This window comes from Rissa tridactyla, chromosome 13, assembly GCF_028500815.1.
Source record: "Rissa tridactyla isolate bRisTri1 chromosome 13, bRisTri1.patW.cur.20221130, whole genome shotgun sequence".
NCBI classification, from domain to species: Eukaryota; Metazoa; Chordata; class Aves; order Charadriiformes; family Laridae; genus Rissa; species Rissa tridactyla.
In genome coordinates this window covers 11,229,885-11,256,167 of record NC_071478.1, presented here as the reverse complement: position 1 = coordinate 11,256,167, position 26,283 = coordinate 11,229,885, and the positions used below count along the sequence as shown (strand labels likewise).

Here is a 26,283-nt window from a genome sequence, read left to right as displayed (position 1 = left end):
AACTCTCGCGAGAGGTGCCCGCCGGCGCGGGGCCCGCTGGTAAACGTAGTCCCGCCCTGGGCACCCCACCTGCTGCGCCGGCACCGCCGCGGTGCCGCCGCCCGCAGCCCCAGGCCCCGCCGCACGACCGGGCACACCCTGCTCAGGGTCACCACTGCGCCGCCGGGGCCCCATGGGCTGGCGGGTGCCCGGGTGACGCTGGGGGCTCTCGCCCCCGCCGCCCGCCCCGGTTCCGGCCGCTGCCGCCCCGCCCTCGCCGGGCGGGCGTGTCACGCGCCGTCGCCGCCGTTTCCGGGTCGCATATGAAGGCGGAAGCCGCCGCCGCTCTCGGTAGGTGGCTGGGACGGCGGCGGAGGGGGGAGAGGGAGCGCTGGGCCGCCCGCCGCTCCCGGGGAGGCGGTACCCCGCAGCCGGCCCCGGCGTTACCTGTTCCCGCTGGGGACAGAGCGAGTACTAGGGCAGCCGGCGAGAGCCTGTCCCGGCTCGGCGGGACGAGGCCCGAGCGGGTGAGGCGGTGTCCCCCCGCGGGGAAACCAAGGGGCGCCGGCGGGCGGGAGGGACACGGGCGAGGGGTTGCCGGGTGCGACGGCCAGAGCGGGTCTGGGGGCAGCGCGGCGGGTACCGGCGCTCGGTCTGCCGGCCCCACTGCCGGCCAGGGCCGCCCCTTGCCGAGGCCCTGCCGCCCGCACGAAGCTACGGGGGCCGCCCCAGCAGCCAAGGCCCTGCTGCCTGCACGGAGCCCCTGAGGACTGGCCTGGCGAGGCCGACGCCGAGACCTCCGTCCCTGCGCAAAGCTGCCCGGGCTGCCCGCACGGGGGGCGGGATGAGCCGGGGGCGGGGGGTACCGGGTTTCAGGGCCTGCAAAGGCATTTTCAGCAGGGGAAGGGAAAGTAAAACCATAAGCATGTTTGAATGGCTTTCACTTCTTCGTCACAGGGTTAGCCTGCAGTCGGGCTGTCTCTTTTAATGATGTCCCATCCCCTGCAGAGAACACTGCTCATTCCCTGTTCCTGATGGGAAAATGTATCAGTTACAGGGAGGGGGATGACAACATGACGATTCTTCCATATTACAATTTCTTGGTAACATTTGGGCCACAGGCCACCTCCCAAAAACACTCTACAGAAAACTTTACAATTTATGAATTTGGGTAAGTTGCAAGTTACTCATAGATAAGGCAAAATGATTCAAGTTAGAAAGCTCATACTCTGTAGGTTATGCTACTGTTCATGGGAAAAAGATTTTTTTTGTGTATTTAAACATAGATACATTTCATGGGAGTTTTGTCATATACATATTAAATATGAGATGTTTTATTCTCTCTGTGCTCTAGAAATAACTTCTAATAGGCTTGGAAAAACAAACACAACTGGTGTTTGCTTCTGAAAGGAACGAATGCCAAAGTTTGTGAGACAGCATAGTTTGCAAAAGCTGTTTTCCAAACTATGCCCTCACTTCAAGTACACTGCTAGTGCTAGAAACTGAAAGTGGCTCAGAAGTTCAGCCCAGAGTGATGTGCTTGCGTATTTCCATTAGTGACTTAAAGAAAGATGGTGTGTATAGACCTATCAAAAGCATCTCATCACTTGATGAGCATTCAAAACTAATGTTGAGATATTGTATACTATCAGATGTCTGTCTTTGTTTCTTTCTTTTTGTGGGGACCTCGGTCAAAGGAGCTGTTTGGGTTGTTTCCCCTATTTGTAGAAGGTTCCTAAAGTGAAGTGGTATTTCAGGAAGAAGATTTTAATTTTTTTTGCACGGTTGTGAATGCATAGAGGCATAATTCTGAAAGAAGCACTGCTGAGAAAAGCTTCTGCTTTTCCTTCACCCCTCTTCTCTTTGTTTTTTCTTCAAAAAGCATGAAACTGGCTTAAAGTCTTGTCTACACCTAATGGTGTACTCAGTTGTCTCTTATGTAGCAGAGTCTTACAAGGGCCCATTACAAATTATGGTATAGTTAGTGAATTATGCCAGTATTTGCACTGTAGTTAGAATGAATAGTTTTGCCTTTCAGTTTACATTGTTTGTGGCATCACATCTGTTTTCTGCAGTATTTTGGCAGGCACCCAGCTGCCTCCCCATTCTGCGCACTCCCAGACTAGTTGATCTATTTGTTTGCCTGCCCTCTGCCCTGTTAAAATTCTGGTATGTGGCCAGGTTCTGCCTATTTGCATTTGCAACCCCTGAGAGTCAGCATAAACTAGCATCCTGCTCTAGTCTTGTATCTTGTCTTCATGTCAGGCTTTCATCTGAAGCCTGGCTTAGATCCTAGTTCTTGTTGCTCCCTAGGGAGAGATGAAGGTGTGGGAAGCCTTAGGGCACAGATTTTAAACATCCTTCAATGCACTAAGACTTTTAAGGGCCTAATGTATTTGGATCACAATCAGCACGCCATAGTGGTTGCTCTGTATTAGAAAAAAGCTACGAAGAAGCTGGCCTGCAAGAGAGAACAGAGCTGCAACTGAGCAAGCTTTAAGAATGGACTAAGAGGAACCACATAAATTTCAATAGCAAAAGCAAAGTCATGCATCTGGGTGCATGCATGGCTCCATATATCAGAGCAGGTTGGAGACAAGCCTGGCTAGAAGTCAGCTTTACAAGAAGAGAGCCTGAGGGTCCTGATGAGCAAAGCTGAATATGATTCCTCCAGTAGGGGCCAGCTTCATACTGGGCTGTGTTAGCAAGAAACTGGGAAATTGGGGTAATGGGAAATTATTATTTCCCACTCTGTTCAGCACTTATAAGTCCACAAAACCTGAATACCCTGCCCAACTTTGAGGTCCATGCTGAAAGACAAACCTGTGAGTTCAGTGGAGGACCACCATAGAGGGCAGGAGCATGTACAAGGAGATACAAGCACATGTAAGGCAAGAAGGCTGGGTTTGTTCAATCCAGAGAAGAAAAGGCTAAGGGAAGAGCCAGTTGCCATTTTTTAAGCTCTCTAATGAGTACAGGGAAATGTAGAGCCAAACTCTTCTTTTGTGGAGCACAGTGCCAAAGATGAGGGGCAAATGTCACAAATTGCAGGAAAAGAAATTCAGACAGGATAAAGAAGAAAACAAATTTGATGGTTAAGCAGTCAGTTTTCCTATTATTGACAAGGTTAGAGATTCTGCACTTGACTAGACAAAGCTCTCAGCATCCTGACCCAATTTTGAAGATTTCCCTGCTTCGAGCAGGAGATTGGACTAGAGACCTCCCAAGTTTCTTTCTAGCCTAAATTATTCCACAATTCTAAGAAAGCATGGGCTCCCCACCAAGCTTGAACCACCTGTCCATATGGCAGTAAGCTAAACAGATTTGGATACCCGACACCAGCAAGCTCTAGTTTATTTTGGGCACAGCTGATGCACAAGAAAATATCACTATCTGCATAAAACACATCTTTGTAGAGATGTAACTGACAGCCATGAGCTCTTCAATACAAAAATGTCTGAGTTTCCATAGAAACTAACTTCGGTAATCCTTCCTGTATCCAGCCATTTCTCTATAGTAGAGAATCAAGGCTGTCATCACTGATGATAGTAAGCATCAGTGTATGACATAGATGCTAGTCGTAGAAGGGGTGAATAGTTGTCTAGGTATCATACCGTGCAACACCAATAACAGACTTCAGCACTGTAAATTATCTACACTATGTTTAAAGCACAGGATCAGTGCACAGCATATCTCCAAAGACGATAAAGGCTGAGTATATCTATAATGGCAGCAGGATGCATCCAGGACATGTGCCCTGACCCAGCTGCTGGGAAGCGCTCCCAGGTACAACACAGATATATTTCTCAGGGAAGCAGGAGTCCGTTCTCGACCTCAGGAAGCCATGCTGTAAGCCATATGAATTCCCACTCCCCAGAATGTTCTTTACTGGAGCACCACACAAACACCTTCATGTAACAGTTGCTCTGCACTTAAAAACTTAGGTAGTACAGACACTGCATTCTCTTCCACCACATCTATTTTACCATGCCTTTAACTTTTCCTTTCCCCCTTCTAGTTCAGCTATTCCATTCCTATACCCTGTGTTCTTAAAAGGATGAGAATTTTCAGTGAGCACAAGAGCAAGCCAGCATACCAGTCTCTTGCTGTTTTGCCATTTGAATGATCAAGCCACAGTCCATTCCTCCTGTCCCAGTGCCCAGTCCCAGGAGGTTTCCTCAGTCATAAACCACATACCTTTGCTGTGAAAGCAAGTATTCTGTCATTGATTAGAGGAGGGATTTTGTTAAAAAAATGAACCACAACTCTTTTCATGTACAGATAGTTGAACAGTCAGAAACCTCACTAAGACTTGCACTTTTTCGTACAAGTAATCTGCAGAAGCATGTTGTGGCAATGGAGGTTGAATACAAGACAATCACACTGAGCTATCATCAAGCCACTGATGCCATAGCTTCCACTGTGTTCATAGCTTATTAGAAAAGACCACACTAAACCTTGAATGTAGTACAGAGAATAGAAGGAAATATTAGATATCCTTCATACTCCCTCCCTGTCTATCATTGCAAGGCATGGCTGCTTTCTCACAGTTCCTAAATGGAATCCAAATACACAACACAGAAAATTTCAGTCTATTGAAAAAGAGCAGTCTTGTCTTTCTGCCCTCTACAACCCTCTTGTCTGAGGGTTTTGCTGTTTATGGGGGATTTGTTTGTTTTGTTGTTTTAACTCCTTGATGTGAAGTGACCAAACAGTGCAGGTCTTCCTACATTAGCATTGCCTATAGAAATGCACATACAATTACTGACCGCCTTCTTCCTCTTAACATACTGGACACTCAATTGTAATACCCTAAAATTAATCACAACATTAACCCATGTCCTCTAAAAGATAAACGCAAACATACATAACTTCAGTCTCAAGTACCTTGTGCAGCCAGCTAAGAAAATCTCTAGTCTGATTTTCTCTGCAATTTCAACGCAGTTAGAACAAGGACTTGCCTTACCTTATTTCTGAAGGCAACATCCCACAGCACATAAGACGATACTTCTTATCTTTGCTACTGTTAAAGAAACTGAGTGAACAGAAGGAGTTCCTTGTCTCTTCCACCTTAGGGTCAGTCCTGCAATACTCGGCCACTGAATCCCATTGTTAACAGCTGACCATCAAAGAAAAACACGCACAAGGCCGGGTGGGGGGGAGAAGTATTACTTAGATTTCTAGGAACTTGGCTCAGTCATAGAGCAAGTTTCTCAGTAAGAGAAGCAAGAGAACAGAGAGGCCTCAATAACATCCTCCAAGCCCCCTTCTGGTAGAGAGGCTCAGGACTGAGGGAACTTAGCTGCATGGTTCAAAGGACTGTGCATTTACATTAGCTAACAAGGGCCTGCCTACAACTCCTTCATCTACAGGGACAGATATGCCAGTCTGTGAAAATAGCATCTCAAGCCTTAAAAGCCAGCAGCAGAGTTTCTAAGTGGTCAGGAAGGAAAAAGAGTAAACAGAAGGTTTTCCGCAGCATGCAAGAAGCTGAACAAACCTGTTCTGTCTCTCCATTCAGAGCTGTACCACTTGTACTACATTTAGCTTTTGTTTTTTTAAAGGACAATAAAGATTAAGCACAATAGAAGTTTGAGGAGATGGGGTTAAATTATTTTCAGCTAAAAATATACAGAGTTTATTCAATAAAGTTCCTTGCTATTTTTAAGATTGATGGACACTTAGAAGGCATAACAATTCCTAGGTACATTAACAGTCATTCCCCCCCACCCATCTGGTACACCACACATAAAATAGCACACTTCTACTGTTTGGGGTACCAGACAGTAACAAAGGCACAAAGGACACAGGAGAAAGGTCAAAGTTAGACCACACAGCCCAAGAAGCAAGGTGCTGTGCCAACACCAATATCACTCCACAGCAAATTTGTAGTCAGCATTTAGAACAACATCCAGAGAGATACGCTAAACTCACCAAGCACTCTGCATTTAATCCGGAAAACTTCAATGCCAAAACCACCACACTTCTTTCAAAGAAGCCCACAACACAACTCCACTAACCCTGATTCAACAGCTACTCGTTGTAACTTCCTACCCATCCAGCCCCAGCTGCTCCTTGTACAGCTATTACAAAGCTGAGGACAGTCAGTAATCAGCTAAGTGAATCTTGCTGGCCACCCCCAACGCCTGCCTTGTCTTGTCTTGTCTACCAGCTCCTGAGAGTACCTAGGTATGAGTTAAGAGACTTTCCTTAGCTTTTGGCTTAAAGAGGACTTAACCACCTATGCCAGTCAGACATCATAGATTAAAACCATAAATGCTTACCTTTAATTTTATAAGTAGGCAAGAATTCATAAAAATAAGCAGTGAGAATTTTTCTAAAGAAGTGTGTTACCACTGGTTAAAACTATAATAATAGGCATTCATAGTTATTTACGAGCCTTGAAGCCTGATTTAGGAGAACAGGGAGAAACACACACCAGGATATAGGTTCTCAGAGTAGCCACCGTAATTAAGAAACTTCATGTATCTGTGTACAAAAAGAGCTCATGGGTGCTGGCAAGTTTTAGACCATGTACACTGTACCTGCTCAGTAGTATTCTACGCTTTTTCCACAGCAACATTGGTATTCAACATGCAGCTAACTGGTTGGCAGCTGATAAATACAGATGGCAAAATACTCATCGATAGCTACAGTGTTGAATTTCCATATCATAGTGTCTCTGTGCTCCAAACACACAAGACAGCTCTTGTGTTGATATACATGCATGAGTGACCACCCTGAGGACAGTCCAGCCCACTAGTGATAGCCAAGATACAATCCAGGAGCAGAAGTTGAGAACAAGAAGTAGGGACTGCCAAAATTCATAAAATAGAGCATAGCAAAATACCTGTTGGCTCAGCTGTTGACTAGCCAAAAATCAGCTGTGGAGGATGGTCAAACTTCTTCATACTTCTTCAAACATACTTCAGCTGTAGTCCCAGCATCTATGTTTGACCACACTGGGTTTACCACAGGTCTGCTAAAAGGGCCAGCTTGTTCAGCTATTGCTAACAGTTGTGGGATAATTCAAATCCATGTCCAGTAGAACTAGCAGAGAGATTAACTCCCTACAGATGTCCAAGACAGCCCCATTTGTCACTGAAAGTCCTGTAGATACTAATGTTCATACAGCCTTCAGAATCTCTAATTATTTCTGATTTTTTTTAAATTTACTCTCTTTCATAATACTATTTGATCTTCCTGGTTCTAGTTACCATATTTGTAAGATAGGATCCGCCTAGGGGCATTACTTGCTGAAAGCTTCACCCCCTTTCTATTCCTTTTTAAGATTATTTGGATACAGAATGTATTCTGAATAGTAACTGTCCACAGTTATACTAATTAAAGGTAGATTTAAATAAAGGCTTGTCGTGATTATACAGGTTCCCCACTCTACTCTGCACGTACCTCTCTCTCAGGAAGCCACTTCTCCTACAATACAGTTCTTTGCTAACAGTTGTTACACAGGTTCAATGGCCCGTGTAGTTTAATATATCTCACTTATTTCTCCCTAGTCTCTCTTTCACCAATGTCTACAAGATATGACATGCTGTAAGACTGTATCAAAGGCCACGCTGTTTCCACTACCCAACAAAAGTCTTTGAATTCAGAAAATAGTTCATTTGTTACATTTACTTCTGCTTTTTGATGCAATGATTTTATTTTCATAGAGACTTCTTTTCATATAGCTCTCTAAATAGCTGAAAAGATGCAGCCTTTTTTGGGGCATTAACCACATTAACTCTGGAGTGTTAACCACATTAAACCATGGTTTATCTGAATCTGTTCCTCATTTGGACCATATCTCACTCTAGTTTGGTTTTGGTACGTTTATTTCCTTCTAGTGAAATGTGAAATTTCTGATCAACATCTAGTAACACTCCTTCACTTGCCTTTCTTAATATATTATCTCCCTTGCCTCAATCCATCACTTTTAATATTCCCCAGGAGCAAATCAAATGATACAGTAATGTTTTGTCTGCTTCACAAGCAGTCATCTTAGTTCTAGGAAAGCATCTAGCTATCACGAAAAATAATCCATTACTCATCTCCTCAGCTGATGATGGATAGTTTCCTCTGTATAATCAACTTGAATGTGCTCCCTAGAAGGCTGTCTCATCAGAGCTCCTCTTCTGAGCTGGTTGTCTTCGTTTTTCTGGCAAAGAACAGACAACCATTAATATGCTTTTTCAGGTTTTTTTCCATCCCATTTACCATGCAATGTCACCTAGCTTCCTTTTGTTTTGGACAGCGTAGGGTAACTTGTCTCAGGCAGAAAAATAAACATTTTCATATTTCTTGGTGATATCCAGATAGCTCCTTCTTCACTGACCATACACAGAATACCTTGCGGTACTTTGAGAGATTTCCAATGCTGCGTTCACTGTCTATGGCTGGTACAATTAAACAGTGGTTCCTTTTCCTTATTCTTTGTTTGGATTTGCTGGGTTTGTTCTGCTTTTGCTTCTCTGACTGCTGATAACCCCTTGTGACTATTCCTTGTGCCACTAAGCTATTTCCCAGGCTGCATAACTGTGTCTTAAGCAGCCATATCAGCTAAGTTATTTCCTTTTGCTAATGTGGTTTTTTTTAATGCGCTCCGACAACTGGATAGAGTCTATGAGCTCTAACTGCTACAACGTCTGACATTCTTCAAAGACAATAGAAAGGGTAAATTACAGGATGGTAGAAGAGGACTCATGAGATTTTGAGAGCTTAACCATAGACATGAAATACAATCACTTCCAGCTAGCTTTTTACAGGTGTTTCCCCATGTGCCAGAGGGGACTTTCCTACAGCGTCAATGGCAGCCCTAGAAAAAGTTACAGGATAGCCCTCTACAGTGCCTACACTGGAGGAAATACCGTCTCTCTGCAGGGAATCATAGCGAAGTGAAAAGCAGTTGTGCGTGCTAGCTTGAAGTTGTCACAACAAAGAAACTCATTTTGAAGCCCACAGTTTCATATAGTATTTTATAGAATGATAAATGGAAATGTGCTCAGCTAAGGAAAATGAAAAACGAGACAGGGAGAGATGAGAGCTTTCGGATTCTGGGGTAAAATATCAAGAGAAGGAGTGAAAGTGCAGTTTATATTGCAGCAAAGTTATCAGAGGATATTAGGCAACTTGGAATTTGGCAAAAATTATGTCAGTCTTGTTCTTTGTTATAAATTATGCAGAAATGCAAAGGGAACTAGGTTCTGGTAATGGGTTGGGAAGTTAAACTCTTGCTAAGAAAAAAAATATTCCTACATGCTACATACTCTGACTCTTAGACTGAAAACCCAAGAGTCAGAATATTTGCTTGAAAAACCATGTTCTGCCAGTTTGGTGTGCTGACATACACCTGTGTATTTCCAGTGTCATCATTCAGAGTAATTTTTTCAGGGTGGAACCGTCTCTCCATTGACTGAAGAGTTGGTTTGATTTATTAACTGTGACAGGCAGGGGCCAGAGGACCATTCATAAAGCAAAAGGTACAAACCTTTGCTGATTCTGTTGTCTCACAGATTTCATTCTGCTACAGCTGGTGGCTGAGCATTTCTGCCTGGGATGGCGGAGGATCAGGAGCTGACTCAGCCACACAAAGCTCAACTCGAGCCCTCCCTTCAGCAGCGCACCAGCAACACATACCGCAGTGCAGAGCACTCTCAGGCCTTGCTCAGTGGCTTGGTATCTCTCCGAGACAGCAGCATCCTCTTCGATGTAGTTCTGGTAGTGGAAGAGAAACCTATTGAGGCTCATCGCATACTTCTAGCTGCATCCTGTGACTATTTCAGGTACACTTCAGTACAGCAGTAACAAGCATGTGTCTGAATGTTACCCAAATCATCCAAATCTTCTGTCTTGGCGCACTTCTTCTGGATGTAAAATTAGACCTGTAAGATGGAGCTGAATGTGTTTCAAAATACTAAGTATGGCTTTATTCATCTCTCTGTTATGTCTCTACAGAAATAAAGCTCTTGTTCCTGCACATTGAGCTTACCTCCACTAAATTCACTGCGTGTGGTACTTGGAGGTATATAAAGAGACGAGACTATCTGAACAGGTGTCTTCTGCATAAATGCAGTCTGGGTGGCTTTTAACATATCCTTAGCATTGTAAGACTTTGTCCATTGTGGTGATCACCTCATAATACACAAAAAGACACTGGAAGTGGGTCACTCCTCTGTTACATGCCTGTAGTGTGACTCACTGTCCATTAAATCAGGCACTCCCTGGTCAATTTGACTAGCAGTTTCTTGAACTGACTTTATTTTCATAGAGCAAACAAACAAATCTCAAGGCAATCAAGCCAAATTTCTAACTGGAGGAAGAACTGCTCTAGCTTAGAAAAAATTCCTACAGTCCCAAGTTCCTCTGTTTTTCGTCTTGCCCCACACCCAGAGTATCTGCCTCTGCCCATTGACTATCCATATGTACTGGATCTGTACTTAAGTCCTTCAGCTGTGAATCACACCTTTCAGATGCCCCCTACTGTTTTCCTGCACAATGAAGAGTGTTTTTTTCTTAGGTCCTAAAGGCCTGTGCTCTTTCTATCCTTGGCTTAAAGAAGAGGTAATCCCATAAAAGAGTCTGGCTAGGATTTTATCTTTCTGAATATTTTTTATGTTCCCAGGACAACATAATATAAGCAAACTGAATATAGCTTCAATGCAAATCTGCCATAGCATGTGCCATTGTCTTTTTTACAGAGGAATGTTTGCAGGAGGACTGAGAGAGATGGAACAAGAAGAAGTCCATATTCATGGCATCTCCTACAATGCAATGTGTAAAATCTTGAACTTCATTTACACTTCTGAGCTGGAACTCAGTGTGAACAGTGTACAGGAAACCTTAGCCGCAGCCTGTCAGCTTCAGGTGAGGTACTGGGAGATGTGACAAAAAAGAAGCAAGAAGCAAAAGCAACAATGAAAGAAAGAGAAGATACAGATATCTAGTTAAGTGGAGGGTTAGGGGGTGAAAAAGAGCATGGGTCAGATGAGAAGAATTTCTTTGAGATGCTGTATCCACTGGAACTAACTACGGAAGGGTAGGAACAATGAATGAGTGCATGCATACCTCATTTGTGCCAATGCTTTTATTACTTATAAAAATTTACCATTTCAGCTAGAGGACTGTTTTATACAGCACTCATTTACAGTGATCTGCTTATGACAGCTTCCCTAGAATAGAATACCTCTGGCCTATGGTAACGGACAGGGCTTGCTGCTCAGAAATTGCTGTGCTGCTCAAGCCTGCCAAGAACTTCCCCAGATTGAGTCCACAGGTACATAATCTCCTCCGGCCCCATCACTACAGGAAAACCTATCACTGTGGTTTCTGCACTAAGTGCAGAGTTCATGTGCCTTTAAGACAAGATTTTTTTCTCAAATTTCCCCTACAGCTAATTGCTGCACAAGGCTTTGGTACTAAATCTTGAACTTTCTGGGTGCTTGCTTTGGTTGCTTTCTACACGCTTAGCACCACCTTATTAGCAGAGGGGCTCTTGGACAGCAGTTAGTTATTTGCCAGTAGTCCCTCCTGCTAGATACAACTTCAAATCATATTCAGAAGACAACAGTAAATATTAATTTTCCTTTCAAATGGCTTCCTGTGCTCTTGAATGATACAGATATATTTGCTAGAGATACAGTCTTTGATACAGTATGTCTATAGTGCTCTGAAAGAACAATTACAGAGTGGATGCAAAAACCTGGCTTTCACCATGTGCTTCATGCCTTCTGTTTACATGACTGCCTCCCAGGCAGCCTGCAGCTTGGTGCTATGCTAACAAAGCAGGCAGCCTGGCTGTTTGGTGTCCCATGTGTCTTGGAAGACACACTGCTGCTGCACCTGAAGCCAAATTCATAGGCTTGCAGTATGATGTGGCTAGAAGATCTATATTATATTCATCTACATACCCATGTTGAGTTGTTCTTTTTCTCTGGAGAAAGGTGAATTGGGTGCCAGTGAACATGGTGATCAGGCTGTGAGGAGAGCAGTCATCTTGTGGACAACTTTCTTACAGTCATCCCAAGCTTCTGTCACCTGTCTCCTGAGTGGGAGGCAAGTAGTGTCGGGAATGAAAAATATCTCTCTCTTGCAGATTCCAGAAGTCATTAAGTTCTGTTGTGATTTTCTCATGTCCTGGGTAGATGAAGAGAACATCCTCGACGTGTACAGACTAGCTGACCATTATGACTTGAGACATTTGAGTGATCAACTGGACTCCTACATTTTGAAGAACTTTGCAGCTTTCTCAAGGACACAAGTGTACCGACAGCTGCCCTTGCAGAAGGTCTACTCCCTTCTCAGCAGCAACCGTTTGGAGGTTAACTATGAGTTTGAAGTTTATGAAGGGGCACTTTTTTATCATTATTCTCCAGAGCAACTGGAGACAGATCAGGTCTCCCTGATGGAGCCCCTTAAGCTACTTGAGACAGTTCGTTTTCCTCTGATGGAACCCCAGATCCTGCAAAGGCTTCATGACAAATTAAATCCATGTCCTTTAAAAGATACAGTTGCAGATGCATTAATGTACCACAAGAATGAATGTCTTCAGCCAATTCTTCAGAGCTCCCAGACACAGCTGAGATCAGAGTTCCAGTGTGTAGTGGGATTTGGAGGGATGCATTCTACTCCATCCATTGTCCTCAGTGATCAAGCCAAGTATCTGAACCCCTTGTTGGGAGAGTGGAGGCATTTTACAGCTGCACTAGCTCCCAGAATGTCCAACCAGGGGATCGCTGTTCTCAATAATTTTGTGTATTTAATTGGTGGAGACAACAATGTAAGTGGTTTTCGAGCAGAGTCAAGGTGTTGGAGGTAAGATAAGGATAATCCTGCTATTGTTTTTATTACCACCCTGTTGCCCATCTCTGAGTCAGTAAGCCAATAGCGCACTCTGCATGCTTGCCAGCCAAAAGATTAGGAACGGAGCAGCAGCCTCACTGAAAGAAAACAAGAAATAAAGAAATGAGCCTGATAGTAACAGGAAGCTTACAGCAGTGCTTATGGGACAAAGCCAAGCCTGACAGGGTAGAAACAGCTACTCATTCAAGAGTATTACATGTGCTGCCTTTCTGCCTTGTTGGAGGGGGCAAGTATTAAAGGCATGGGAAGCAATAATGGACTGGGGGTCCCTAGAACCCTAGATTTTCTAGATGCTCTGAAGCTAGAATTTTCAAGAAGTCTTCTGTGTGTAGTTTTGGTCCCAATACAAAGGGATTTAGCTGACAAAAAGGATTTTTAAATAAAATGCTTTTACTGGTTGATTATCAAGAATTTGTGTGCACAATAGCAGTATTCCAGGGTCCCCTTATATGCTTCTGTGCCAGGGAAAAGCGCAGGAGGAAGGATCAATTTTAGATCTTAATGCCCATTACATTGCAAAAACAAATACAAACCCTTTTGTCTTTATATTGTGGTTGTTTTTACTAGTTTTAGCTGAGTTGCCCTTATTTTGTCATGTGTAGTTTCACTTCACAACCAGTTTTCTCTGTAGCGAAAATTTCCAGACCAGATAGATATTTTGACCTGAAAATTCATCATGAGGTTCACTTTGGGCAGCAGATATTTGAGGAAAATACACATATTTATGCCCTTCTTGGCTTCTTGAAGATCCAGATTCAGTCTTTGTGCTATTTTTAGACTCTTTTACTTCGTAGAATGGCTTTGTGCAAGCAGAGACTTTGATGTATAACCTGACAGCAGTGTATAAGATAATGGAAAACCTAGGCTTTTATAGCATGATTATATCAGCTAAAATACATCTTCTAAAAATAGAATAAAACAACTCTGCTAATAATAAAATGCTGACAAGGCCAGATTTCACTCCACTTACAGCTGAGCTCAATTTCAGCCAAAGACAGTACAGTAACCCACATCTGTGGTGCTGTCTGGTATTCCAGCAATGATTCTGTGGCTGTACAAATAACCTTCTTTGATCCCATTCTTTTACAAGGTATGACCCGCGACACAACAAATGGTTCCAGATCCAGTCCCTACAGCAAGAGCATGCCGACCTCAGTGTTTGTGTTGTGGACAACTATATATATGCCGTCGCAGGCCGCGATTACCATGAAGACCTGAGGGAAGTGGAGAGGTATGACCCTAAAAGCAACACTTGGGAATATGTGACACCTCTGAAGAAGGAGGTAAGGAGCGCATTAGCCACACACACTACTACAGTTCCCCAATTCCTGTTTCATCTTTTTAGATGCTTTTCTCACGTGTAGCTTTTAATTTGCTGATATTCAGATGGGAAAAAGTAGCCTCTGCATATGGGATAAATGAATATCAAGAAAGGAGAATAATAATATATGTAAATTCCATTTTGAGGTTAAATGCTTATTTTTCCCTGTTTTCCTGTTGTTTTCCCCTGCACCTTTATCATGTTAATCCTTAAAACCATTTAAAATTGAGCAAAACCTCTGGGAACAGGAAGTTCCCATTTCTCCTAGGCAGGTAAACTATGAGCCACAGTAGTACAAGCTTCTCATTTACAGTCCTGACAACATGCTTTACTCCTGATCAGAAGAGATAATGGCTCAGTAAGAAGGTACATCAGTTTCTATAGCCTACTTAGTTCCTGCACACAGAACTGAGATTGGGTAAGAAGTTCCAGTGACAATAGCTGATGTGATGCAGAATCACATCTCAGTCAGCTAACGTAAGACCATTACTCATTTGAAATATGTGAGTAATAGCTATCTTTTGTCATCAGTACCATTTATCCTTCTAGAACAGCAATTGCCAAACTAGCAGTTGCGACCCCAGGAACGAGAAAATAGTGTAGTGACATGGGAATTGGGGTTATGAGTGGAAAAGTTTGTTCTAATACTGTTAAAAAAGGCAAGAATTTCCATTTTCAAGTTAAAAGTGTTGCAAAGGAGTAAGATAAATACAAACAACTGCTTGATGAATCTTGGTTCGGGAAGAAAACTAAAATCCTGAGTTTCCTTTCCAGAAACTATGTTGATTTCTACTACACCTTTTAAAAGCGTTCAGTCAAGTGACCAGCACAAAATAATATTTGTGATTTCATAATGCCTCTTAATCAAGAATCTCAAGACACATTAAAAATATGAATATTACTGCCATTTTACAAAAGGGATGCAGAGGATAAACAGCTTGCATGAGGTCACAAACAATAAATGTGTGTCAATGCTGAGAAAAGCCTTAAGATCCAATTGAGTTCCAAGTAGGAAATCTTACCTTCTTGATAACACTGCTTGCATAAGAATAATCTCCAACAGAAAGGCTTCCAAGTAGACTAGGGAGAAAAGTAATAGTATGAATGATCTTCTAATCAAGGAACAAAAAAGAATAAGAACCCACGACAGTTCTGGAAGTTTTAGAAATTCTACTGTATTTCATTCAGAAATTCACACTTATAGCATAATCACCTAGAAAGGAATTGTCTATAAGGAAATCCTTCCAGATGTTGATACCTGCGTAACTCATGAAGAATGTCACTCCCTTAGTGTCTATTCCATACTTTGAAACTGCGAGAAGTACATAAATCCTCTTGCTTCCTTGTGGTAATACAGGTATACGCACATGCTGGAGCAGCACTGGATGGGAAGATGTATATTACTTGTGGGAGGAGAGGAGAAGACTATTTGAAGGAGCTACAATGTTATGACCCAAAGACTGACCGCTGGGATGTTTTAGCAGATGGTCCAGTGAGACGTGCTTGGCATGGGATGGCTGCACTGCTAGGAAAGCTCTATGTAATTGGAGGAAGCAACAACGATTCTGGCTACAGAAGGGATGTTCATCAGGTGAGACCATGTCATACCTGTGTCTTTCTTGGAAGAGTCTCTTTCTTATGAATGCTTGCACTCTGACGTAATGTCTGTCTCTTACTAAGTATGCAAATAAAACTGTCTGCCCAGCAACAGCTACTGCACCAGCGCTCCCCCACTCAATTGCAGAATTTGCAATGATTTATTTACTGTTGTCTGTCTTGAACGAATGCATTGTCTAACTCACAAAGCATTTAAAGCTCTAGCACTTGAAATTCCTACCAATTTTAAAATCTCTTTGAAGGATAACATTCACTGGGATGCACATACCTCATAAGTAGCACATCAAATTTATTTTGCATTGTCTTCTCATGTGCATTTTTTCCAAGGACTTTTGACTTAACAATGTTTAATTGCAGGACACAGTTGTATACTTAAATATACTGTATACTTATACAGAGTTGTATAATTAAAAATACAGTACCTGATGATAAGTGATGGCTGGAGAGAATTCTCGAGTCTTATTCCAGCTTCTAGAACTGCTACAGACATGAAAAGAAGACACAATTATAAAGCAAATGAAGATGGCAGAATTAAATCCAATTGAAAAGCGTATCTGAATGATAAAAAGGTGCTTCCAAATAAAGTAGTTACGCAAGTAGGTACCCAATGAAATCTAAAACTTCCCATGTGTTTATGGTGCAGAGACAGCTTAGCAGATTTGTCACATTTGTAAGTTCCGGCACGTTTTTTCATAATGCAAACAGATGCATTATGTCTGATCTTATCCTAGCATGTTTCCCTATCTCTTTCACTTTTGTATACATTTTTTGAATGACATACAGCTGTTACTCCAGCAGCTGGGTCAAAAGTTGTGATTCAAAGCTATATGGCAACTATGCACAGTTTTCTGCTGAGTACTGTACTTACTGTACTTCTACTACGTAGTGATATGCTCTCTCCATTATCAACACCCTGTCAAAAGACTGATGATATTGCATGGCTTCCTAAATAGTTTGCCATATGGCCAGGCTCTGTCACTAAGATACAAGTTCGATTTTGGCTAATCTTTCTTTTTTTTTTACAGGTTGCCTGCTACAGGCCAAGCACTGATCAGTGGACAAATGTATGTCCACTACCTGCAGGACATGGAGAGCCAGGTATTGCAGTTTTAGACAACAGGATCTATGTCTTGGGAGGCAGATCCCACAACAGAGGAATCCGCATGGACTATGTCCACATTTACGATGCAGAGAGAGACTGTTGGGAGGAAGGACCCCAGCTGGAAGATGATATTTCTGGGATGGCTGCCTGCGTCCTCACTTTGCCTAGGGCTATTTTAATGGAAACAGAGAAATGGTTCTCAGAATGGCATGCAGACCGTGTGAAGTATCACCTTGACTTTCCATCGGAAGTTATGAGCGTATCAGACTGGGAGGAATTTGACAATTCAAGTGAAGATTAGAGAACTTAAATATTTATTTTTTGCCAGTGGATGAGGAAATTAAGGCTTCAAGAAAATACTTAGATATTTTATATGTCTTTCTTATATATGTAAATCAGTATTTAAAGGTTTGAAAAATAAGTGTTCTGCACAAAATGCCATTCACAGTCAATAACTGCCCATCTGCAAGTGTTCTGCACAAAATGCCACTTACAGTCAGTATCTGCCCACCTGCCAGAAAGCAGCGTTTTTAAAGTAACCACAGAACTGCCATTTTATCCCAGTTAAAGTATAGAGGTTCTTTTGCTTTAAAGGAGACTTTTCTCAACCTTCAGCATGGACAGAAAAAAAGGCACAGAAGGCTCTGTTTGACTAGCTTCTTCCCTTCCAGCTTTTAGCTTGAAAGAGCTTCTTGAGATTTTTTTTTTTTTGCTTTTCTTTTTGGTAATAAAACTTCCTAGCCAGCTTAACATAGGAAGGTGACACCTCGTGTCTTCCTCCTGTGCCAGGTGTCAGACAGCTTGATTGGGTTTTCAGCAAGATTGAGCATATGGAAACAGGAACAGTAGCAAGAAAGTCTGAACCTTCATCTCATCTGGGCATGCAACCATCTTTGTAACTGGGTTAGAGTCTGTGAACTGACACCCACTCCTGAACTTCTATACAGCAAGTTCTGGCAACACAATGGAAAGAAGATTTCTAGAAAAATTTCTGTACAGAGTATGACAATCTCATCATTCAACTGTGAGACACATTTGTTCACAAGCATAAATCAATAAATTCTTGTCAGAACTTTTTTCTTTTTAACCACTGTCTCAGTTTTATTAACCATGATGTGAAGTCTGAAAGTTAATGAGTTTAATTAGATCCTGTAGTACTACATTAATACCAGTGAAGTTACACCAGCTTGGGAGATGGGCAATTTTTTTCATTCTATTATTATATGCTTTAGAAGAAGATAAAGAGAGCACAGATTGGCTTGCCATCACATAAGAAAAAAAGCAATAATGAGATAACTAGAGGTATTGAAAATTACACTGGTCCAGGACCCTGCAGTAGCTAACTAATGCCAGGATCGTAATACAGAATTATGATAGCTCAGAAAGATAAGGCATAGTAAATCCTTCCTTCATGAGGCCTTAAAATAATCGGCTTCTGCCTACCATCTTGCTTAACATTAGTTTAGAAGCTGATTTAAAGTATGAACCAGTGGGATACCTGAATAGTATGGGATCCTTCCTCTTAGAAGGGCAGGAAGTAAGCGGTGCCACCAGAAAATCATGACAAACTACCAAAGGCTTTTAAATCTCGTAGCAATAATGGGGGTTGCAGGAGAAGGGCAAAACCAAAGTGACAATCAGAATGATATGCTACTAGTCAAGTATCATCACATCATGACAAATAGTGTGCACATTGACTTTAGAGAAACGGAAGAAATTCCTGGATATTACCATTACTTAGGGATATTTTGTTTATGGAAACAAAGATGATTTCAAAACGGACCTAGATGACTCTACATTAGTAGACTGGGCTCCTGGAAAAGATGCAAGAGTATTTGCACATTTCTTCTAATAAGCTCAACAGCTTTTTATTGGCAAGAGGGGCATTTGTTGAATTTTTTTCTCCAGCACTGTCAGTTTTCACCTCAATCTCTGAACATTTGCCAATTGGCAAATAAAACAAAGGACCTGGTAACTGCAGAAAACCCTGTATATAAGCTTCTTCCGAAAATATTTGTTTATAATGAACTCTGAAGTGCACATGGAGTCTGGAAATACAGACTTTATTACACTGCAATATTGGAGACTGATGAGTATTCCTCTTTTGCCTACAAAGTTACTTTTAATGTGCAGAAATTAAATGTAGCCCTCAGATACAAGGACAGACCTCTCTGACCTGTACATCACTAGAACCACTCCTTCCAGACTGCAAATGTTGCAGTGGCAATTTGGTTTGTCTGCAAACAACAAGCAATTCAAGACTTCTAATGGCCCAAGTCATATGCTAGACCCAGTTTTTCTAACTGAACTCAGAAATCTAATGCAAGTTTAATGCTTGCAGTGCATTTTCCATTTTAACTAGCACTTCTCAACAAAACAGTGATATCCTATGTTATACAAGTGAAAATGTTATTTAGCCTCTTTCATGATAAAAAAAAAAGTAATCATTCTTTGGCTTATTTTTCCTATGTATACCACTAGAGGGTATTACTTACTATTACAAATAACGAAGCTGATAGGCTAATTCTTAGATTACATAGGAGAATGTAAGACATTCATGAGTCATTAAGCTAAAGAAACATCTTGAGAAAACTCATGGGGTTTTTTTTCCAGCTTCTACTCTATCACTCCTTCTGTGTTTGAATACTGATTTTTAGATGGTCAGGTGATCTGTTTTTCCATTTATCAATATAAGCAACGTTGTGATTGCATTATTTATTAAATGTTGCAGTTGGATGCTGTGTACAGAAAATAAATATAAGGCTTAGAATGCAGTTATAAGGAAATTACTTGCCCTTAAAGCAGACCATCTACCTTAGAGAGAAGTGCTGCGTTATTTTTCTTTTTTCTTTTTTTTTTTTTTTTTCAGTTACTGGTGTAATACCCTAAGTTACATGAACTAATCCCAAGGGCAGGTATACGTTTTTTTATTTGATAGAAACAAAACTTCTGTTGCTTTCACCCCCAAAATTTCTTTTCATCTGAGCATATTGTGACTGTTTATGATATGTACTACCTTACTTGCATGTGTTTTGTTTAGGTAAAAACCCACAGGGTTTAGTTCAGCTTAGCTCAAACCATCCTAATCATTTAGCAGTAGCTGTTTTAGTCCTATGTGTACCTTTTCAAGCTAACACGTAGGCTAAACAATAATAAAATTGCTTTGCTTTACACTTGCGCATTTTATCTAACTCAGCAGATAGATATAAAGAGCTTTGTTCTTGTTTACTACAGTTACCTATATAAAGAAATTGCAGGAGAGATTACAGATTGATATACAGAGCTATAATTACTATTGATCAGTTTTCCTATCAAGATTGGTGCTTCAGGAACTTAGCCTTCAAGAGCCCACTTAAACTTTGTGTTATCTTAAGAAAAACATGTACTCATAGGGATTCTAGATTGATTCCATATTTTTTAATTTATAAATTATCTGATCTCCTAAATATGTCAGTCTTACAGTAAAAAGCATTCATTTTTTACAGCAAGTCCTCAGAGACAGTATAGCACAAGACATTGTGGACAGATGGACAATGAACTAAGAAAGCTTTAAGTTATTTCTGGTTTCTAAGTGAATAGCCAAACAACTCTTCCATAACCGAGTGATCAAAATACCAACACTTAAATTGCTGATACATTAGGAAGTCCAGAAGAATAATAACTAGGTTTCTTGATGATCTATTTTCCTATTTCCTGCCAGCACAGAGGTAAAGCTGTATAGGCATATTTGCTAGACTTGTAATTAGTGAACTTGTATCCTAAAGTATTTCAGGCTTCCACATTTGGAGAAGTGATTGTAATTGCTTCAGTTTTTGTTTCATAACTGCTTTCACTACTGTATTTCTTCTCCAGCTGTCTACCTCCAAATCCAACATATCCTTTCCCATTTCCTCATGGTTTAAATTAGGGTCATTAATTTTGCATTGGAAGCATACCCAGTACTTGATTTGAAACAAATAAGGATTCTCATTCTATACCCTTGACAGAAATGTACTTCTCCTTACTGAGAAACCAGTCACATGTACAATTTCTTTGGCATTGAGCCCAACTGATGGGGTCAGAAGCCTCTGGCAAAAGGAAGAAGGAGCAGCTGGGCATGGAGAAAGAGGGACGGGATCTTCTCAAGGGAATATTCTGCCAACTGAGTTTTTATTTCATCAGCAGCTGATGCACTTTAAGAGCTCCCCACCTCCTCAGTTGTGCTACAACTGTTTGGCCATGCTCTGAGGGTGGAAGCTGCCAACAGGTAAGACAAAGAGCATAAATTTGTTTATATGTAATAAAAAGGTGAAGTGGTACCATAGATATTTCTCCATTCTTCCTAAACCAAATGTAGTTGTCGGGTGCAATACACCTGACATGATTGTCTGTAGTCTAGAAGTTGAAGCCTACTCTGATAAGAGAATATTAATCATCTTGAACAAGTCATCTTTTTCTCATATGTAAGAAGGTGGGATCTTTTACCTGGAAGACCTGGCCTAGTTCAACCAGTTATTGAAACTGAGGGGGGAATTACCTGAAGGATGCACACAGCCTGCATGAATACAAGTTCAGAACAGGTAATTGTGCCAGTTACAAACTGAAAGCCTCTCCATGCCTTAGAATCCTCTCTGGATGGGAAGGTGGGTGTGCTGGTTCTCCAGCATCAGTCCAGCCCCATGCAGTACTGCACAAAAACTGCTTCATAATTAAATACTCTTTATTCCTGACATGTTTCAACTCTTTTGAGATGTTTGTACTATGCATACAAAATTGAAGCAAAATCACTATGTATTTGACCTACTACATTTTTTTATTATACCAAAAATTATAATTCAATAAAATGCAGCAATAGGAATTTTTATTTCCTTTTAATATACTATGTGTTACTAATTTTGCTAACTTGTGGCTTTTGTAATTACTTTTAAACATTATTTAGCCTGTTATTGCAAGTCCAAGTACTATCTTTTAATCTCTATTTTGGCCATGACCAAACAGAAAGTGATCCAAATCTGCTCAAATGACAGAAGAAAACATAGTAACCTTCAGAATCTATTGTAGCCTATCTACATGTGTTTAAAACTGACTCTCATTGGCAGATGCAAGCACTTAAAGCAGTAGGAATGGTATAGCTACTAACAGTATAGCTACTGTGTAAGCTTCCCTAGCAATGGATGAATATTTTTGTATGTAGGTGAATTTTCACATGGTATTATTCATCTCTGGGTCTACTGTTTTGCTAGTGTTGCTGTACATGACTAAACAGCTGTTGTTTTCCACCCAGGAGATGGCTGTACTTCAGCGGCTGGTAAAGTGATACCTGTACATATATTCAGGACCTACTTTAAGATCCTTTCGTGTTAGTGATGTTATAAGACTTTCCTGGATGATTTTGTCTAAATGTAAGATGACACTGGATGAGTCTTCCATTTTTGAACTCTGCTAAATGTCTACACAGACACAGTCCATATGTTCCAATCCAAACACCTCAGCTGGCATTAGCTGCCAACGTAGGAAGAAGAACAAAGAGAAAAAAAAATGACCATGTTGTGACTGAGCTTTCAGAAAAGGCAGAGCATGAAAGAAGACAGCAAAACTGGAATAAGACGGCACAAAAGTCCAGTTAGGCGCTTCAAGACAGTCATCTTAAATCTATTTCTCCATTTTAAATGGCTTTTGTTTTCAAGTGCTGCTTCATTTCACATTGCCAGCCCCAAAGCAAAAATAAAAAACAAAAGCAAGATTAAACAGAGTCATGAGGCTGAGCTAAAAATCACACTATTTGCAAAGGTTTCTAGCATGTCTGGGGAACGACTGCAGTTATTTTGTCACGCCCTTGCCTACTGCAGGCGGCCACGCTGACTGCCACCACCAGCCCTCCCAAACGTGAGTCAGACCATGCAAAGGCCCACGCTGAGGTCACCCGACGCCAACCTCCCTCTAAAATTCAAACCGCTCATGCTGCACCACCCGCCAAGCGCTCGCCCAGCCCCTCAGGCCTGCTGAGTCCTTTCCGGGGTTTCCTTCCTCTTCAGCGGCTGCAACACCATCTTCCCTCCCGCCCGCGCCCTGACAGACAGGGCTTTAACCCCCCTCATCTGGGAACAAGGCTATACGAGACAGGAAACCGTCTCTTAGAGCACGTAGGAAGTTACCTCGAGATCAGAGAAGATTATGGCAGCGGCCCATTTTGTTCCTTAAAAAAATAATCAACTAATAAAACAAAGAAACCTCAGGGAAGGTGACTTGTGCCTCCAAACCAGGGGGCCTTGCTGTGGGGCATCCCACTGAGCTACGACCTGTGGAGTGGGGAGGGAGGCCCAAGGCAGGCTGAGGCAGGGCAGGAGGGACCCTGGAGGGAAGCAGAGTGTGCCTCAGGGTGCCATGGCAAACCCGAGCAGAGAGGACGTGCTGAGAGAGCGCTGGCGAGAAGATGGAGGAGGTGTGTTGGCGAGCCACCCTCTGATGTCTTCAGCCCAAGGTCCAGGCGAATTTTTCGGGGGGGGGGACGGGCCTGTGGTAAAGCGGTGCGTGAGGAGCACAGCCCTGCTCTCTGAGGGGTTGCAGAAAGCACAGGGGTCTCGCACCCCACCGTACTCAACTCGCCAGCGGGGCCCTTCACCTTCATTCACCCCCCAGCCAGGACGGCCCTACCCGCCGGGGAAGGTCTGAATGGCCCGAAGGGACTGGGGAAGGAGAGGGCGCTCCCCACAGGCACCGAGCCGCGGCCATCCTCCCGGCCTGCCGCCTCCCTCAGCGACGCCGCCCGCTCGCTGAGGCGGGCACTGCCCCGGCCTCCTCGCGCCCGGCCCCCCCATGGCGCGCGCGGCAGCACGCATGCGCGGGGCGGTGTCTCCGGAGAACTCCTACTGCCCGGCGCCGCCGCCATTTTGGTGCTCGGCTCTGAGAGGGGAGGGAACCCATAGGAGAAAACGGGAGCCCGGCGCTTCTGCCTCCCCCGCCCCCCCTCCCTCCCCTTCTGGCTCCGGCGCTGAGGCACCGTAGCAGGCTACCTTCGCCGCCTTCCTGGGCTGCCTGTCCTTGTCAGCCGCCGCTGCTCTTCGCCACCCGCCCGGCCGGGCCCGCCGCAGGCCTGAGAGAGAGGCGGGAAGGATGCCCTGCACACCCCGCCGCTGAGGGAGACTCGGGGGCCCTGACCGCCGCGTCTGGCCAGCCCCACCCCAGCCGCTCCTCGGTCCTCCGCCTCCAGAGGCACGGAGCTTGCTTCACCCTTATTCCCCTTTCCCTGGGCTTCCTATCTGCTGGGCTGAGCGCTAGCCGCTTCCTCCTAGCCCCCAGCCCGCTCCGCCTCCCAGGCCTCCTTGCCCAGGCCTTCCCTTCTCCGGGTCTCTCCCTCTGCCTAGGGCCTTCGGGCTCTTCACCTTCCTTCCCCCTCTCCCTTCCCCTTCCCTGCCCGGAGCCATGTCCTCTGCCGCTCGTTTCGATTCGTCGGACCGCTCCAGCTGGTACGTGGGCCCGGTGTCTCGGGCGGAGGCGCAGACGCGGTTGCAGGGGCAGCGGCATGGCATGTTCCTGGTGCGGGACTCCTCCACCTGCCCGGGGGACTACGTGCTCTCGGTGTCCGAGAACTCCCGGGTTTCCCACTATATCATTAACTCCTTGCCCAACCGCCGCTTTAAGATCGGCGACCAGGAGTTTGAGCACCTGCCCGCCCTGCTGGAGTTCTACAAGATCCACTACCTGGACACCACCACCCTCATCGAGCCTGCGCCCAGGTGAGTGCCACCCTCCCTCCGCCCCACCCACTGCCATCTTTGCTCGAGGTGGCGCAAGGAGGGAGGGTGTCTTAGTCCAACCTAGCAGCTCCAGGATCTTAATATTGGATGTAAGGCCACGCTATGTATACTAAGGAAACATTTGGTTACGGCCCTTGTGTGAAACGGTTTCTAACAGTGGTCTTTAGCCCTCTGGATCTCAGTGACCATTATGGCTTGCTCTTGCAGTCAAATCAGGTCCTGTCCTTATAGTGCATGTACACATATTTAAAGTTGCCATGTACCTCTTTACCACTGGCTGTAATTGCATTGCAAGAGGGTGTGGTCGTGCTTTGTGTCAACCTTTTCTTCTGGTATTGTTCTTCTGTTCCTAGGGTGGTTGAGAAGCTGGTTCACAAGTCTTATCCTCAGTGACTGAAGTACAGCCACTGAGCTTAAGTTGCTGTCTGCCCCTGCGTCCACACTGATTACAACAGAACAGGCCTTTATGTGATTAGACTGCTTCACCATGTTAAGTCAGCTTTAATACGTTCTAGAACAGCATTTTCTAAACTTCTAGAGTGGCATTTCCACCCCCAAAAAAATGTAAAACATGTATTTATTTCTCACAGTTTGGTTGTGGCACTTTTCATCTGTATCTGCATACTGCATGCACTACACTGAGAAATGCTATTCTAGGAGGATGGGAAAATGTGACTTGGCTATGAGATCATTCTTTGTCCTGTTCCCAACATGGGACATACCTGCAATTTGCATCAGTAATCTGCTTATCAAAAGCTTGAGAACATATTCCTAATTTTTAATTAATAAAGCCTTTCCCAGCATCTTATTTCAAAGCTTTTGGGCTTCCTGGATAGAACGAAGTGAAATAAACGCTAGAAAAATAGTGATACATTAAAAAAAGAAATTCAGATTGCTTTGCTTCTAAATTCTGCAGTTTCAAATCTTACTATGTTTTGCACAGAAAACAACTAAGTTTTGCAGATTAGAAAGTTCTAAGGGGGGAAGAATAATTTTGAGGTTTACAGTCACAATTTAACCTTGGCATAGGCCAGTCAGTAACCTGTCAAAGGTTGACAATAACTTGTCAAGTTGAAAAACTCAACTGGTCAAAAAGTCTTTCTGTAAAGCTGTCAGGTGATGGGAGGGGTGTGACAGAAAGCACTAGCTTCAAGAACTCCTTGAAGTTGCTGAGAAGTCTTCTGTGTAGTGATTGTGCTGTGGCTAGAGAGATATGTAGGTGGAAAAAAAAAAATCACTGTCACCATTGCAGGAACCCTTAAATGGAGGTGCCCAGTGTTATGTGCATGCTTAAACTTGTGGACAGTTGGGAGGGAAAAAAGTCTACACTGAAGCAATCTTATCTCTGTTCTCCTTAATCTGGATGCTGTTGTGCCTTTCTGGATGTAAAAACTTGTTCTTAATCATTTATGGCAATGACTGACTTGGCTTTCTCAAAACACTTGAAAACTTAGCAGATTCCACTTGCTTACTTGGTATTTGTTAGGAATTTTGCATGAAACATTTTATAAGCATTTTACAGTACCACTTTACTTTCAAGGTTTTGATTGCATATTGTTCTCTCAGCATACAGAGACAGATGGTACCTAGCCTACCATGAAATGACAAGCTTTTTTATAAAGCAACAAATAGGATTGACTAGGTGGTTTTCCTTAGCATGATTTTTATTC

At 43.0% G+C, this 26,283-nt stretch overlaps 2 protein-coding genes and 1 long non-coding RNA gene across 8 annotated transcripts in view; 2 read left to right on the top strand and 1 right to left on the bottom strand.

Moving 5' to 3' along the window:
- The first annotated feature begins 75 nt into the window (after positions 1-75).
- KLHL22 (kelch like family member 22) lies at positions 76-17,964 on the top strand. 3 transcript variants are annotated; one of them, XM_054219568.1, is made up of 7 exons: positions 76-330; positions 9,509-9,761; positions 10,677-10,842; positions 12,071-12,789; positions 13,928-14,120; positions 15,516-15,749; positions 16,801-17,964. In XM_054219568.1, exons 2-7 carry the CDS (start codon positions 9,535-9,537, stop codon positions 17,176-17,178), a joined length of 1,917 nt encoding a protein of 638 aa, XP_054075543.1. In that variant the 5' UTR covers positions 76-330; positions 9,509-9,534; the 3' UTR covers positions 17,179-17,964. The 3 variants fall into 3 exon arrangements, with proteins under 3 accessions (XP_054075543.1, XP_054075542.1, XP_054075544.1); XM_054219567.1 differs by having other exon boundaries at positions 77-330; positions 9,492-9,761; XM_054219569.1 differs by lacking the exon at positions 9,509-9,761 and having other exon boundaries at positions 77-330.
- On the bottom strand, positions 12,783-24,005 carry LOC128917048 (uncharacterized). Its single transcript, XR_008469155.1, has 4 exons — positions 23,870-24,005; positions 16,198-16,255; positions 15,181-15,238; positions 12,783-12,914 (listed from the first exon to the last, which is right to left on the bottom strand). It is a non-coding gene; the product is annotated as an uncharacterized LOC128917048 (long non-coding RNA).
- The window catches only part of CRKL (CRK like proto-oncogene, adaptor protein), an 18,662-nt gene continuing 16,133 nt past the window's right edge, over positions 23,755-26,283 (top strand). For 2 of the 4 annotated variants that reach the window (XM_054219573.1, XM_054219574.1), the window contains exon 1: positions 23,755-24,592. In XM_054219573.1, the coding sequence (XP_054075548.1) occupies positions 24,279-24,592 (314 nt within the window). In that variant the 5' untranslated portion in view covers positions 23,755-24,278. The remainder of the gene's footprint in view (positions 24,593-26,283) is intronic. The other 2 variants (XR_008469151.1, XM_054219572.1) reach the window with 1 other exon arrangement.